This window comes from Nothobranchius furzeri, chromosome 6, assembly GCF_043380555.1.
Source record: "Nothobranchius furzeri strain GRZ-AD chromosome 6, NfurGRZ-RIMD1, whole genome shotgun sequence".
Classification (NCBI taxonomy): domain Eukaryota; kingdom Metazoa; phylum Chordata; class Actinopteri; order Cyprinodontiformes; family Nothobranchiidae; genus Nothobranchius; species Nothobranchius furzeri.
The window spans coordinates 72,133,689-72,146,188 of NC_091746.1; the positions used below are offsets into that span (position 1 = coordinate 72,133,689).

At 43.6% G+C, this 12,500-nt stretch overlaps 1 protein-coding gene across 3 annotated transcripts in view; it reads left to right on the top strand.

The window, feature by feature from the left end:
- Positions 1-12,500, top strand: part of sh3bp2 (SH3-domain binding protein 2) — a 37,293-nt gene that overhangs the window by 16,069 nt on the left and 8,724 nt on the right. For all 3 annotated transcript variants that reach the window (XM_054744670.2, XM_015943420.3, XM_015943422.3), the window contains exons 2-5: positions 8,472-8,611; positions 11,875-11,977; positions 12,166-12,283; positions 12,468-12,500. The exon at positions 12,468-12,500 is cut by the window's right edge and continues 35 nt beyond it. In XM_054744670.2, the coding sequence (XP_054600645.2) occupies positions 8,476-8,611; positions 11,875-11,977; positions 12,166-12,283; positions 12,468-12,500 (390 nt within the window). In that variant the 5' untranslated portion in view covers positions 8,472-8,475. The remainder of the gene's footprint in view (positions 1-8,471; positions 8,612-11,874; positions 11,978-12,165; positions 12,284-12,467) is intronic.

The following is a 12,500-nucleotide window of genomic DNA, read 5'->3' on the forward strand; positions in this document are numbered from 1 at the left end:
CGTAGCCGGGGATCTGCCTGTCATCCACACGAAAACGGAGTTTTTTCACACGAAAACTGATCTTTTTAAAAATTCCGGCCAAAGTGAAGATCTGCGTTTTCTCCGTTTTGGGTGTCTGCGTGTGGACGGACAAAACCGGAGTTTTAAGGTCCGCAACGTCACTTTCCGCGACAAAAAAATGCTGACATCACGTGTGCGACCTGTGTTTACACTAGCCGACAGCATGGATGCCCTCAGAGCTGCGCTCGCTTTATCAACTGTCCAAGCGCTTTCTGCTTGTTTGTTTTTGCAAGCGGAATTACTGCTCCTTGCGGAAGACCACAGACGAAGGACGAGGTTAAAAACGGGGGAAGTACTGCCACCTACAGGTCTGGCATGTCCTTAACAACGTATTTATCCGGGTACGTGTGGACAGAGTTTTTTTTTTAAAGAGGTGGTGTGGATGCAAGTTTTTGGAGGGGCGGATATTCGTTTTTAAAAAACCCCGGCTACGTGTGGACTAGGCCTGAGGCTGAGTGTCTCACCTGTCAGCTAAGAACAGGAACCTGAGGCCAGAATCTGACAGGACCACCAGAACTGGAACAGAAGAGTCTGGAAAACCTTTTACTGCTCTGATGAGTCTGGATTTCAGCTGTTGGGTCAGAATCTGGTGTCACCAGCATGAAAGCATGGATCCATCCTGCTTGGTGCAACGCTTCAGCATAGTGGTGCTGATGGAGAGGGGGTTCTGGTCCCGCTTTGGACCCTACTGTCCCACTTGAGTCTGGTTTAAACACCACAGCCTACCCGAGGGTTGCTTCTGACCATGTCCATCCCTTTAAACGGGTCCTTCACCCATATTTTTAACATGTTTGCTGTGGTCTCTAGTGGGAATGAATGACTTATAAGTCTTACTGAGGGAGAAACAAAGCTCCGGTGCACCTGTTTCAGCACGGGGAATTCAGCTGGAGGAGAAAGTAGCTTCAGACGGCAGGATCTGGAGTCCTATCTCCTGATATGTGGACACCTCTCCTCTGATTGGCTAACAGCAACACGACTCTACCACTGACTCTGCTCTGCAAATAACAAAAGCCTGGAGGAGTTCTGCAGTGTGGTGTAGTTGCTAATGCTAATGGTTAGCTTCTACTAGCAGAGACATTCTCTGCGGTTTCGTGGACGCTAAACCAACAACAGCCTTCCTCGTCGTGAGTCCAGATGGGTGAGTCCATGAATGTTAGTGACGGTGTGACGTAGATCTGTCAGGATTTTCTATCCTAGAGTTTCACCGTCTGTTTTCTATCAGAAGCTACTGCAGCAGATAGGTGTAGGAGACTATTTTCATGTTCAGCCTGCATGAAACACTCAGAGTGAGCGACCATTTTCAAAAATAATAAGTAAAAAATGGTTTCTCAGTGAAGCACCTCTTTGAGACCCATCTTCTGAGGTGTTGGTTTTCTTCAGCTGCTGCTCAGATCTGAATCTTTCCACGTGAAACTAAAACTCTTTATTGGTGCTCGAGTGAAACGGCAGCATGTACAGCTGAGTCTCGTCCTGACGGGACCATGAGGTCAGGGTTTAGGGCTCTGTCGAACTTTCTATGGTATCAAGATTAAATCATCCCGTGGAAATGAAGTCGCCGTTTCCACGGTAACGTCTGTTGGGGGTTAGAGAAGAGAAGATTTATGGGAAATGTGTGCTGGTTTTTGACCATGGTTTCAGGGGGAAGGAATGGAAAGGAGGTTTGTGTTCAGCAGTGCTTTGGTGCTTCATGCCGCTGGGTCACGTGCAGCTTTACTTCTCTGATGTTCTCAGGTATTGGTACCGAGGTTTAAGTCCACCGGAGCTGCAGAAGCAAACAGGTTTCATCTGGAAAGTCACAGTGTTCAGTTAGCTGCTATAGGAGCCGATGGAGTTCCTGTTGAGTCCTTCTGCCATATTTGGGCACAGGGAGAGGTGGAAATACAGGTTTAGAAAGAGGACCTGGTTTTAATATTTCAGCTTTCCAAGAGCCCACCTCTACACGTGTGAGCAACGTTAGTCTTGTCTTTCTCTTCTGCTTTTGTGTGTTTCTCCATTTATCTGAAAGCAGCAGCAAATGTGTGGAATGAGCGGGTTTTGATATTTTTATTGTTGTAGAGTCCGAGAAGCTGCAGGGGGGAGTGGGAGACCAGTTTGTGCAAAAACAAAAGAGACGCGCAGCTAGAAAGTGTGCAGATCCGTCACCCTTTATTCAGAATGAGGCGATGTCCTTCTGAATCTGGAGCTTTGTGAATTTCCCCTCTAGCAGGACCAGACAGACATGACAACGTCAGCAGTTAGTAGATCCGTGGCGACGACTCCTAAACTAAAGCTCTCTGGGTTGAAGTCCAGCCTCCAGCACGTCCTCCTTAGGGGACAGCGTCCCCAGGTGCATCTGCTTCCTGGACAGGCCTCTGGAACGGTGGTTAACCTCTGACCTTTACAGACGGGGGGGTTGGTTATGGGAGCTGGTTAACCGCAGCACCGTGCAGCCGTGCAGATGCAGATGCTCAGGCCTTCAGCAAAGTTCAGACGGATTTTTGTTGTTTAGAAATCTTTAAATCAGAACGGAACGGAAACAGCAGCTTCTACGCTTATTAAAGTTTATTTGAAGCTGAGGATAGAACATGACATCACGCAGGTCTAGACAGAAACAAAACACACAATAAAAATGACTTTATTTGATGTTCATGAATGTTTTTCCATGTAGTTTAATAACATCAGTTTGACGCAGAAACTGTCTGCTAACTGCTCCTCTGACTGTTTGGAAATGTTCCATGTTTCCTTTTTCATTCTCAGTCATCTTTGTAGGATTTAAAAACATAAATAAAAGATGAGAAGTACTCCTGGTAAATGTAACGATGACATCAGCGGTGAAAGCAATGTTTTACCGTTATAACAATATGATGCTTTTATCCTGGGGGGTCATCTCTAGAAGCTGAAACTGGAAATATTGTCCGAGATTCAGCTTCAGTGCTTAGAATTGTGTGTGAGTTCTGTGTTTTTTACATGGAGTCCTGTGTTTTTTTACATGGAGTTCTGTGTTTTTTACATGGAGTCCAGTGTTATTTTTACATTAATCTCTGTTTTATTTTACATTAAGTTCTGTGTTTTAAAAATTGAGCTCTGTGTTTTTTTACATAGATTTCTGTGTATTTTTACATAGAGTTCTGTGTTTTTTACTCTAAGCTCTGTTTTTTTACATGGAGTTCTTTATTTTCTACACTAAGCTCTGTGTTTTTTACATGGAGTTCTGTGTTATTTACACTAAGCTCAGTGTTTTTTACATGGAGTTCTGTGATATTTACACTAAGCTCAGTGTTTGTTACATGGAGTTCTGTGATTTTTACACTAAGCTCAGTGTTTTTTACATGGAGTTCTGTGATTTTTACACTAAGCTCTGTGTTTTTTACATGGAGTTCTGTGTTTTTTAAACTAAGCTCTGTGTTTTTTACATGGAGTTATGTGTTATTTACACTAAGCTCAGTGTTTTTTACATGGAGTTCTGTGATATTTACACTAAGCTCAGTGTTTTTTACATGGAGTTCTGTGATTTTTACACTAAGCTCTGTGTTTTTTACATGGAGTTCTGTGTTTTTTACATGGAGTTCTGTGTTTTTTGCATGGAGTTCTGTGTTTTTTTACATAGAGTTCAGTGTTTTTTACATGGAGATCAGTTTCTTACATGGAGTTCTGTGATTTTTACACTAAGCTCTGTATTTTTTACATGGAGTTCTGTGTTTTTTACACCAAGCTCTGTGTTTTTTTACACCAAGCTCTGTGTTATTTACATGGAGTTCTGTATTTTTTACACAAAGCTCTGTGTTTTTTACATGGAGTTCTGTGTTTTTTACATGGAGTTCTGTGTTTTTTACACTAAGCTCTGTGTTTTTACATGGAGTTCTGTGTTTTTTACATGGAGTTCTGTGTTTTTTTACACTAAGCTCTGTGTTTTTTACATGGAGTTCTGTGTTTTTTACACTAAGCTCAGTGTTTTTTACATAGAGTTCTGTGATTTTTACACTAAGCTCTGTGTTCTTACATTAAGCTCGGTGTTTTTTACATGGAGTTCTGTGATATTTACACTAAGCCCTGTGTTTTTTACATGGAGATATGTGTTTTTGACACTAAGCTCAGTGTTTTTTACATGGAGTTCTGTGTTTTTTTTTACACTAAGCTCTGTGGTTTTTACATGGAGTTCTGTGTTATTTACACTAAGCTCTATGTTTTTTACATGGAGTTCTGTGTTATTTACACTAAGCTCAGTGTTTTTTACATGGAGTTCTGTGATTTTTACACTAAGCTCTGTGTTTTTTACATGGAGTTCTGTGTTATTTACACTAAGCTCAGTGTTTTTTACATGGAGTTCTGTGATATTTACACTAAGCTCAGTGTTTTTTACATGGAGTTCTGTGATTTTTACACTAAGCTCTGTGTTTTTACATGGAGTTCTGTGTTTTTTACATGGAGTTCTGTGTTTTTTGCATGGAGTTCTGTGTTTTTTTACATAGAGTTCAGTGTTTTTTACATGGAGATCAGTGTTTCTTACATGGAGTTCTGTGATTTTTACACTAAGCTCTGTATTTTTTACATGGAGTTCTGTGTTTTTTACACCAAGCTCTGTGTTTTTTTACACCAAGCTCTGTGTTATTTACATGGAGTTCTGTATTTTTTACACAAAGCTCTGTGTTTTTTACATGGAGTTCTGTGTTTTTTACATGGAGTTCTGTGTTTTTTACACTAAGCTCTGTGTTTTTACATGGAGTTCTGTGTTTTTTACATGGAGTTCTGTGTTTTTTTACACTAAGCTCTGTGTTTTTTACATGGAGTTCTGTGTTTTTTACACTAAGCTCAGTGTTTTTTACATAGAGTTCTGTGATTTTTACACTAAGCTCTGTGTTTCTTACATTAAGCTCGGTGTTTTTTACATGGAGTTCTGTGATATTTACACTAAGCCCTGTGTTTTTTACATGGAGATCTGTGTTTTTGACACTAAGCTCAGTGTTTTTTTAAATGGAGATCTGTGTTTTTATAGGAAATAGAAGACCTCATTAAAAACAGCTCCTGCATTATGGTGAGAGCTGATCTGGTTCTTAGAAAATTGGAATGTATTAATTCTGTTGAATCTGTTGGTAAAATTTTCTACAGTTTATTTACAGTCGTGTAAAGAGGCTGATCTTCAGCTGGTTAAATGAACAAAGCCTTATTAGATCCTGTTGTTTAAAGCTTTTCTTTCTTACAGTGATAAAATTTTTTATTCTTGTTTCATTTTATTTTTAGTTATTTTTCATTTGTTTTATAATTTCTTCATCATTCAGTAATGACCTCATTTACCAGGAACGTTTTCCTGAGAGGTGAGTTGTAGGGGTTTTCCAGCTTAGAGCTTCAACTGTTTCAGTTTCAACACACACACGCACACACACACACACACACACACACACACACACACACACACACACACACACACACACACACACTCACGTCTCTCTTTCTATCTTAGTGAGGACCATCCATTGACTTCCATTCATTCTTGTGACTGTATTATGCCGATAACCTAACCATAACCAATGCTGATCTATTCCTAACCTTAACTAAAACTTTATTCACATCATACTTCTTAAACCAAATTGTAAGTCCATTTTATTTTTGGTTCTTTTTAAAACACAGGAAAGGTTTTTCTTTGCCTTGCTAACATTTCGTTTGTTGACTGCAAAACATCCTCAGAGCTGACGCTGATGCGTCAGCTCTGAGGATGTTTTGCAGTCAACAAACGAAATGTTAGCAAGGCAAAGAAAAACCTTTCCTGTGTTTTAAAAACAAAACAAAAATGAAATTAGAAACTAGACACAGTAAGAACACACCAAAGATGACCAAAGCGTAAGCTTTTAAAAATGTGAGGATCACAAAATGTCTTCACTTTGAAAATTGACTTCTGTTGGTTTAAACATCATGGTGGTCCTCAGTAGTAAGTACACACCCACACACACACACACACACACACACACTGACCTCATAAAACTCTTTAATGCTTGTTTCTGGTTCCTATCAAGCTGCTGCTTTTTCAGCAGATGACTGAACTGATAGTGGTGAGCGGGATGATAACTAGAGTAAAGCTGTAAGAGTTGCTTTCTGTTTGTCAGCGCTCCGTTCCTGGTTCCTCCTCCTGCTCCAGCAGCAGGAGAAGGCCGTCAGCTGGAACTTGGGCTGGATCTCATCTGTGAGAGGAAACGTTTGGTATGTGAGCGGCTCCGGAGCTTCCCTTCCTGTCAGGCTGCAGTTGTCTGATTTTATCTCAGCGGGAAACCCGTCCAGTTTGTTCCAGACCAAAGCAATGGCAGGAAACTGGGATTAATATGAGTTTAGGACTGAGTCTGATCCATGATTGCACCGGAGCTCTTCTGGATTTATTCAGTTTGGAGCAGTGGAGAACTTCGGTTTGAATCGTCCAAAACAATTTAAACGGAAACTGTTTTATTTTCTTCTATCTAATAAATCATGTTGGTTTGACCTCCGTTTTGTTTCTGAGAAGCCAGAAATGTTTAGATAATAGACCATGAGCCTGTCTCCTCATGGCTCCGTCCATTTTTATTTATTTGTTGTGGATTTCCTTAGAATTAAAGTTTAATCTGGGAGATTAGTGACCCAGTTTAACCTGAGGTATGGTTTAGTTTGTGTGTGTGTGTGAGGCGTGTGTGTGTGTGTGTGTGAGTGAGGCATGTGTGTGTGTACGTGTGTGTGTGAGGCGTGTGTGTGTGTACGTGTGTGTGTGTGTGTCTGTGTGCATGCATGTGTTTGTGTGTGCGTGTGTGAGGCGTGTGAGGCGTGTGTGTGAGGCGTGTGTGTGTGTGTGTGCATGTATTTGTGTGAGGTGTGCGTGTGTGTGTGTTTGTGTGAGGTGTGTGTATGTGCGTGTGTGTGTGTGTGTGTGTGTGTGTGTGTGTGTGTGTGTGTGTGTGTGTGTGTGTGCGTGTGTGTGTGTGTGTGCGTGCGTTTGTGAGGTGTGTGTTTGTGTGTGTGTGTGTGTGTGTGTGTGTACGCGCATGTGTGTGTGTGTGTGTGTGTGTGTGTGTGTGTGTGTGTGTGTGTGTGTGTGTGAAGGCGTGCGTGCGTGTTTGTGTGAGGCGTGATTGTGATTGTGTGTGTGTGTGTGCGCGTGCGCGCGCATGTGCGTGTGTGTGTCCAGGCCTTGGAATCAACAGACCAGTCAAAGGCACAACTCCTCCCTGTTGACACTCCCGTCTCCCAGATAAATCCGGTTCGCTAGACGAGGAATCTTGCAGCATTTTTTACTTTCCAGCCTGTTTTCCATCAGAATGACTGAAATTATTCTGCGGAATCTCAGATTAGCTTAAGGTTATAAATAATTCCTCTCTGACCGCTGTTCAGCGACATCAGGAGTGATGGGCTAACGGCTAGTGCGGATGAAGAGCAATGTCTTTCCTTGTCGTATTAAATCAGCGTTGTTCTCCCGTGTGCTTCCACAGGCCCGCACACGGAGATGACAAAGTGAGTTTAGGATGAATTCACTGCTTCACTCTCAGGTTAACCAGGTGTGGTCCTGCAGCTCCGTCTGCACTTCCAGACAAACCACCTTCATAACATTCAGACGCTCTCTGGAACCGCCCAGCCGTTGTGCTCTGGTGTTCTCTTGAAGTTCTACTAAATACTTGAGTCCTGCACACGCACACACACACACTTCCTGAGGCCAGTAGATGTTGTTGATAACCAGGAAGTAGCACATTTGAAGATGGTAAACGTCATTAAATGTGTTTATTTAAGCCTCTCGGGACATACACTCACACACACACACACACACTCACACACACACACACTCCACACTCTTCCTCCCTCTCGTCTGAACCAGACTGCTCCGTCTCAGACCGTTTGGGGAAGGTCAGGCACATATTACTCACCCGGAGCTCAGGGAGGCATCAGAAGAAGGTGAGATCAGAGAAGCGAGGAGGTCAGATGGACAGACCTTTGGGGATCGAGCCAGAAGCACCGAGGGACGAGGGAAGAGAGTTCAATCGGCTCTCTGTGGTGGACCTGGTGCCGGCTCTGACCTCCACGGTCCGAGCGCTGAGGGGACACCCTGTTGTTCAGAGCCTTAACAGGAGGTTCAGCAGCAGGTAGGAACACCCGAGCAGCTCTGAGCTCAAGAACTGAGCAAGAACCTCAGGTTGGGAGGAGGTTTCTGTCCAGAGCCTTAAAAACCGTCCACCAGAGCACGTTAGGGAAACGAAAGAAGGCGTAAAATAGAATTATGCATCTGAATAATCCTGAGTTTAACACAGATGATGATGTGTGGTGCAGCATCTCCGTGTTTTATCTGTTTTCATGTTGAAACTTTGGTTTTTTCTGATTTTGATGTTCAGCCGGAGTTCACCTTGGAGAACCTCTTCACCTTCATGCTCCTCGTTCTGTTTTAGACCCACGGTTCCACTTTCTAACTCTGCTCTGGTCCCATCCTGCAGAACCATGTCGTCTCCAGAGACGTGCTGGCCGGTGCCGATGCGAGCCATCGGGGCTCAGAACCTCCTCACAATGCCAGGAGGAGTTTCCGCTGCAGGTTATCTTCACAAGAAGGGAGGGAGTCAGTTCAGCCTGATGAAGTGTGAGTAGACGACTGTTCTGTCAGGTAGAGATTACCGGACCGACAGCACGGCTGGTCTGAGTCAAGAAGTGTTCGACTAAGTTCATGAGGAGTTGTTCCTTCTGCGTGACATCACAGCAGCTTTTCAGCCGAGACATTAACCCGTTATTGGCACACACATGAAATGACAACAAGTCCAGGTCGGATCAGGTCCCGATTCATTCTGATCGTTCAGTTGTAATAAAATTAGATTATGAAATACAGTTTAGTCTGTGGGTGTCACCGACATTCACAGATTATCCCTCACAGATCTGTGAGGGATAATCCGGGGACGTCAACTCGGTCATAACTCAAAAGCAAAACTTGAACATTTCTAGCAGCGCAAAGCAAAGGCGAGGCAGAGGAGAGGCGATGAGGCACGGCTCAGGCGAGACGGAGGAGAGGTGATGAGGCACGGCTCAGGCGAGACGGAGGAGAGGTGATGAGGCACGGCTCAGGCGAGACGGAGGAGAGGCGATGAGGCACAGCTCAGGCGAGACGGAGGAGAGGCGATGAGGCACGGCTCAGGCGAGACGGAGGAGAGGTGATGAGGCACGGCTCAGGCGAGACGGAGGAGAGGCGATGAGGCACGGCTCAGGCGAGACGGAGGAGAGGCGATGAGGCATGGCTCAGGCGAGGCGGAGGAGAGAAGTGAACTCACTGAACCAAGAACCAGCAGATCGTCGTTATTTGTGCATGTGGAAACCACAAATAAACTATGATGTTCACGTTACAAACGTGTAAAGTATATAAAATCTTATCAACAGCTGGAAGTTTAGTGGACCAGAGCTGATTCAGGGGTCGGCGGCTCTCTTTCATCCATCTGATGCGGCTCTGCGTGTGAAATAATGGATGAACGTTTATTTAAAATGTATTTTATTTTTCTGCATTCATTTTTTATCTGTATGCCAATTCTAAATGTAAAGATTTTTGTCTTTTAAAATCTAAACAAATGCGATAAAGACCTGAAATGACAGGTCACCTGCTCGTGTGTAATCAGATTCAATTCAATTTTATTTATATGGCGCCAAATCACAACAAGAGTCGTCTCAAGGCACTTCACATAATAAACAATCCAATTCAGGTCAGTTCATTAAGCAAAAAGTTTCCTATATAAAGAACCAGCAGGTCGCATCGAGTCACTGACTAGTGTCAGAGTCTTTACAGCAATCCTCATACTAAGCAAGCATGCAGCGACTGTGGAGAGGAAAACTCCCTTTTAACAGGAAGAAACCTCCAGAGGACCCTGGCTCAGTACAGGGAGTGCAGAATTATTAGGCAAGTTGTATTTTTGAGGAATAATTTTATTATTGAACAACAACCATGTTCTCAATGAACCCAAACAACTCATTAATATCAAAGCTGAATGTTTTTGGAAGTAGTTTTTAGTTTGTTTGTAGTTTTAGCTATTTTAGGGTGATATCTGTGTGTGCAGGTGACTATTACTGTGCATAATTATTAGGCAACTTAACAAAAAACAAATATATACCCATTTCAATTATTTATTTTTACCAGTGAAACCAATATAGCATCTCCACATTCACAAATATACATTTCTGACATTCAAAAACAATACAAAAACAAATCAGTGACCAATATATCCACCTTTCTTTGCAAGGACACTCAAAAGCCTGCCATCCATGGATTCTGTCAGTGTTTTGATCTGTTCACCATCAACGTTGCGTGCAGCAGCAACCACAGCCTCCCAGACACGGTTCAGAGAGGTGTACCGTTTTCCCTCCTTGTAAATCTCACATTTGATGATGGACCAGAGGTTCTCAATGGGGTTCAGATCAGGTGAACGAGGAGGCCATGTCATTAGTTTTTCTTCTTTTATACCCTTTCTTGCCAGCCACGCTGTGGAGTACTTGGACGCGTGTGATGGAGCATTGTCCTGCATGAAAACCATGTTGTTCTTGAAGGATGCAGACTTCTTCCTGTACCACTGCTTGAAGAAGGTGTCTTCCAGAAACTGGCAGTAGGACTGGGAGTTGAGCTCGACTCCATCCTCAACCCGAAAAGGCCCCACAAGCTCATCTTTGATGATACCAGCCCAAACCAGTACTCCACCTCCACCGTGCTGGCGTCTGTCGGACTGGAGCTCTCTGCCCTTTACCAGTCCAGCCATGGGCCCATCCATCTGGCCCATCAAGACTCACTCTCATTTCATCAGTCCATAAAACCTTAGAAAAATCAGTCTGGAGATATTTCTTGGCCCAGTCTTGACGTTTCAGCTTGTGAGTCTTGTTCAGTGGTGGTCTTCTTTCAGCCTTTCTTACCTTGGCCATGTCTCGGAGTATTGCACACCTTGTGCTTTTGGGCACTCCAGTGATGTTGCAGCTCTGAAATATGGCCAAACTGGTGGCAAGTGGCATCTTGGCAGCTGCACGCTTGACTTTTCTCACTTCATGGGCAGTTATTTTGCACCTTGGTTTGTCCACACGCTTCTTGCGACCCTGTTGACTATTCTGAATGAAACGCTTGATTGTTCGATGATCACGCTTCAGAAGCTTTGCAGTTTTAAGACTGCTGCATCCCTCTGCAAGATATCTCACTATTTTTGACCTTTCTGAGCCTGTCAAGTCCTTCTTTTGACCCATTTTGCCAAAGGAAAGGAAGTTGCCTAATAATTATGCACACCTGATATAGGGTGTTGATGTCATTAGACCACACCCCTTCTCTTTACAGAGATGCACATCACCTAATATGCTTAACTGGTAGTAGGCTTTCGAGCCTATACAGCTTGGAGTAAGACAACATGCATGAAGAGGATGATGTGGACAAAATACTCATTTGCCTAATAATTCTGCACTCCCTGTATAAGCAGCCATCCTCCACGACTCACTGGGGATGGAGAAGACAGAGCAGACACACACACACACACACACACACACAGGTTACATTGTGATTTCTTAGTAAATATTCTATTAGGTGAGAGATAAACTTTATTGTATTTATCCTGGTGAATCTATAATTAAACGGGTAAACTAGCAGTAGCACATCCAACGTCAAAGAGAGTAAAAAGTTATTATCAGGAGAGGGAGAATGTTTAAGTGGTTAGCAGCAGTGTGTTCTGTACTGTGGGAGACGGAAAAGGTTGCCGACCCCTGGACTAGCCGTTAGTTCGTCGGTCCTTTAAACTGCATTCTTCTCAACAGAGGCTTTTCTCTCTAAAAGGGGTGAGACGGGAATATTTCTTACTTCCACACTGAAAAGCCTGTAAGAGTTTGTGTTGTTGTCTGCAGGGCCGCTCAGGTACATCATCATTCACAAAGGCTGCGTGTACTACTTTAAGAGCAGTACCTCACCTGCTCCCCAGGGGGCGTTCTCCCTCAACGGCTACAACAGGTCAGTGAGCAAGGCTTTGGCCCCAAATCCGTCAACCTGCACGATTCAAACGTAAACAACAACATCCAACCCACCCCCACTAATGCCCCCGAGCTGTTTTGCCTCCATGTGAACCGAACACAACCAGAAGCATTTATGTTCTGATAAATGAGATTTCAGAGTAAAAGTCTTCTGTCTCGTTGCTGCAGGGTGATGAGAGCAGCAGAAGAAACAACGTCCAGCAACGTTTTTCCTTTTAAAATCGTCCACTTCAGTAAGAAACACAGAACGTGGTTCTTCTCTGCTGCCAGTGAGGACGAGCGAAGGGTGAGAGCAGCGCCTCGAGCGAGGAGGCTTCACAATCGTGAACGTACCTCCAGACTCAGTTTGGTTTCATTCAGGGTTAAAAGCCCACACCACCAGTCAGCGAAGGATGAAAATTCAGAATGTTTTGGGGTTTTTTAACGGGTTTAAACAATTTTATTGTGATGTTTCTGCTGCTGACTTATAGAAATGGATGCGACACCTGAGGAGGGAAATCGAT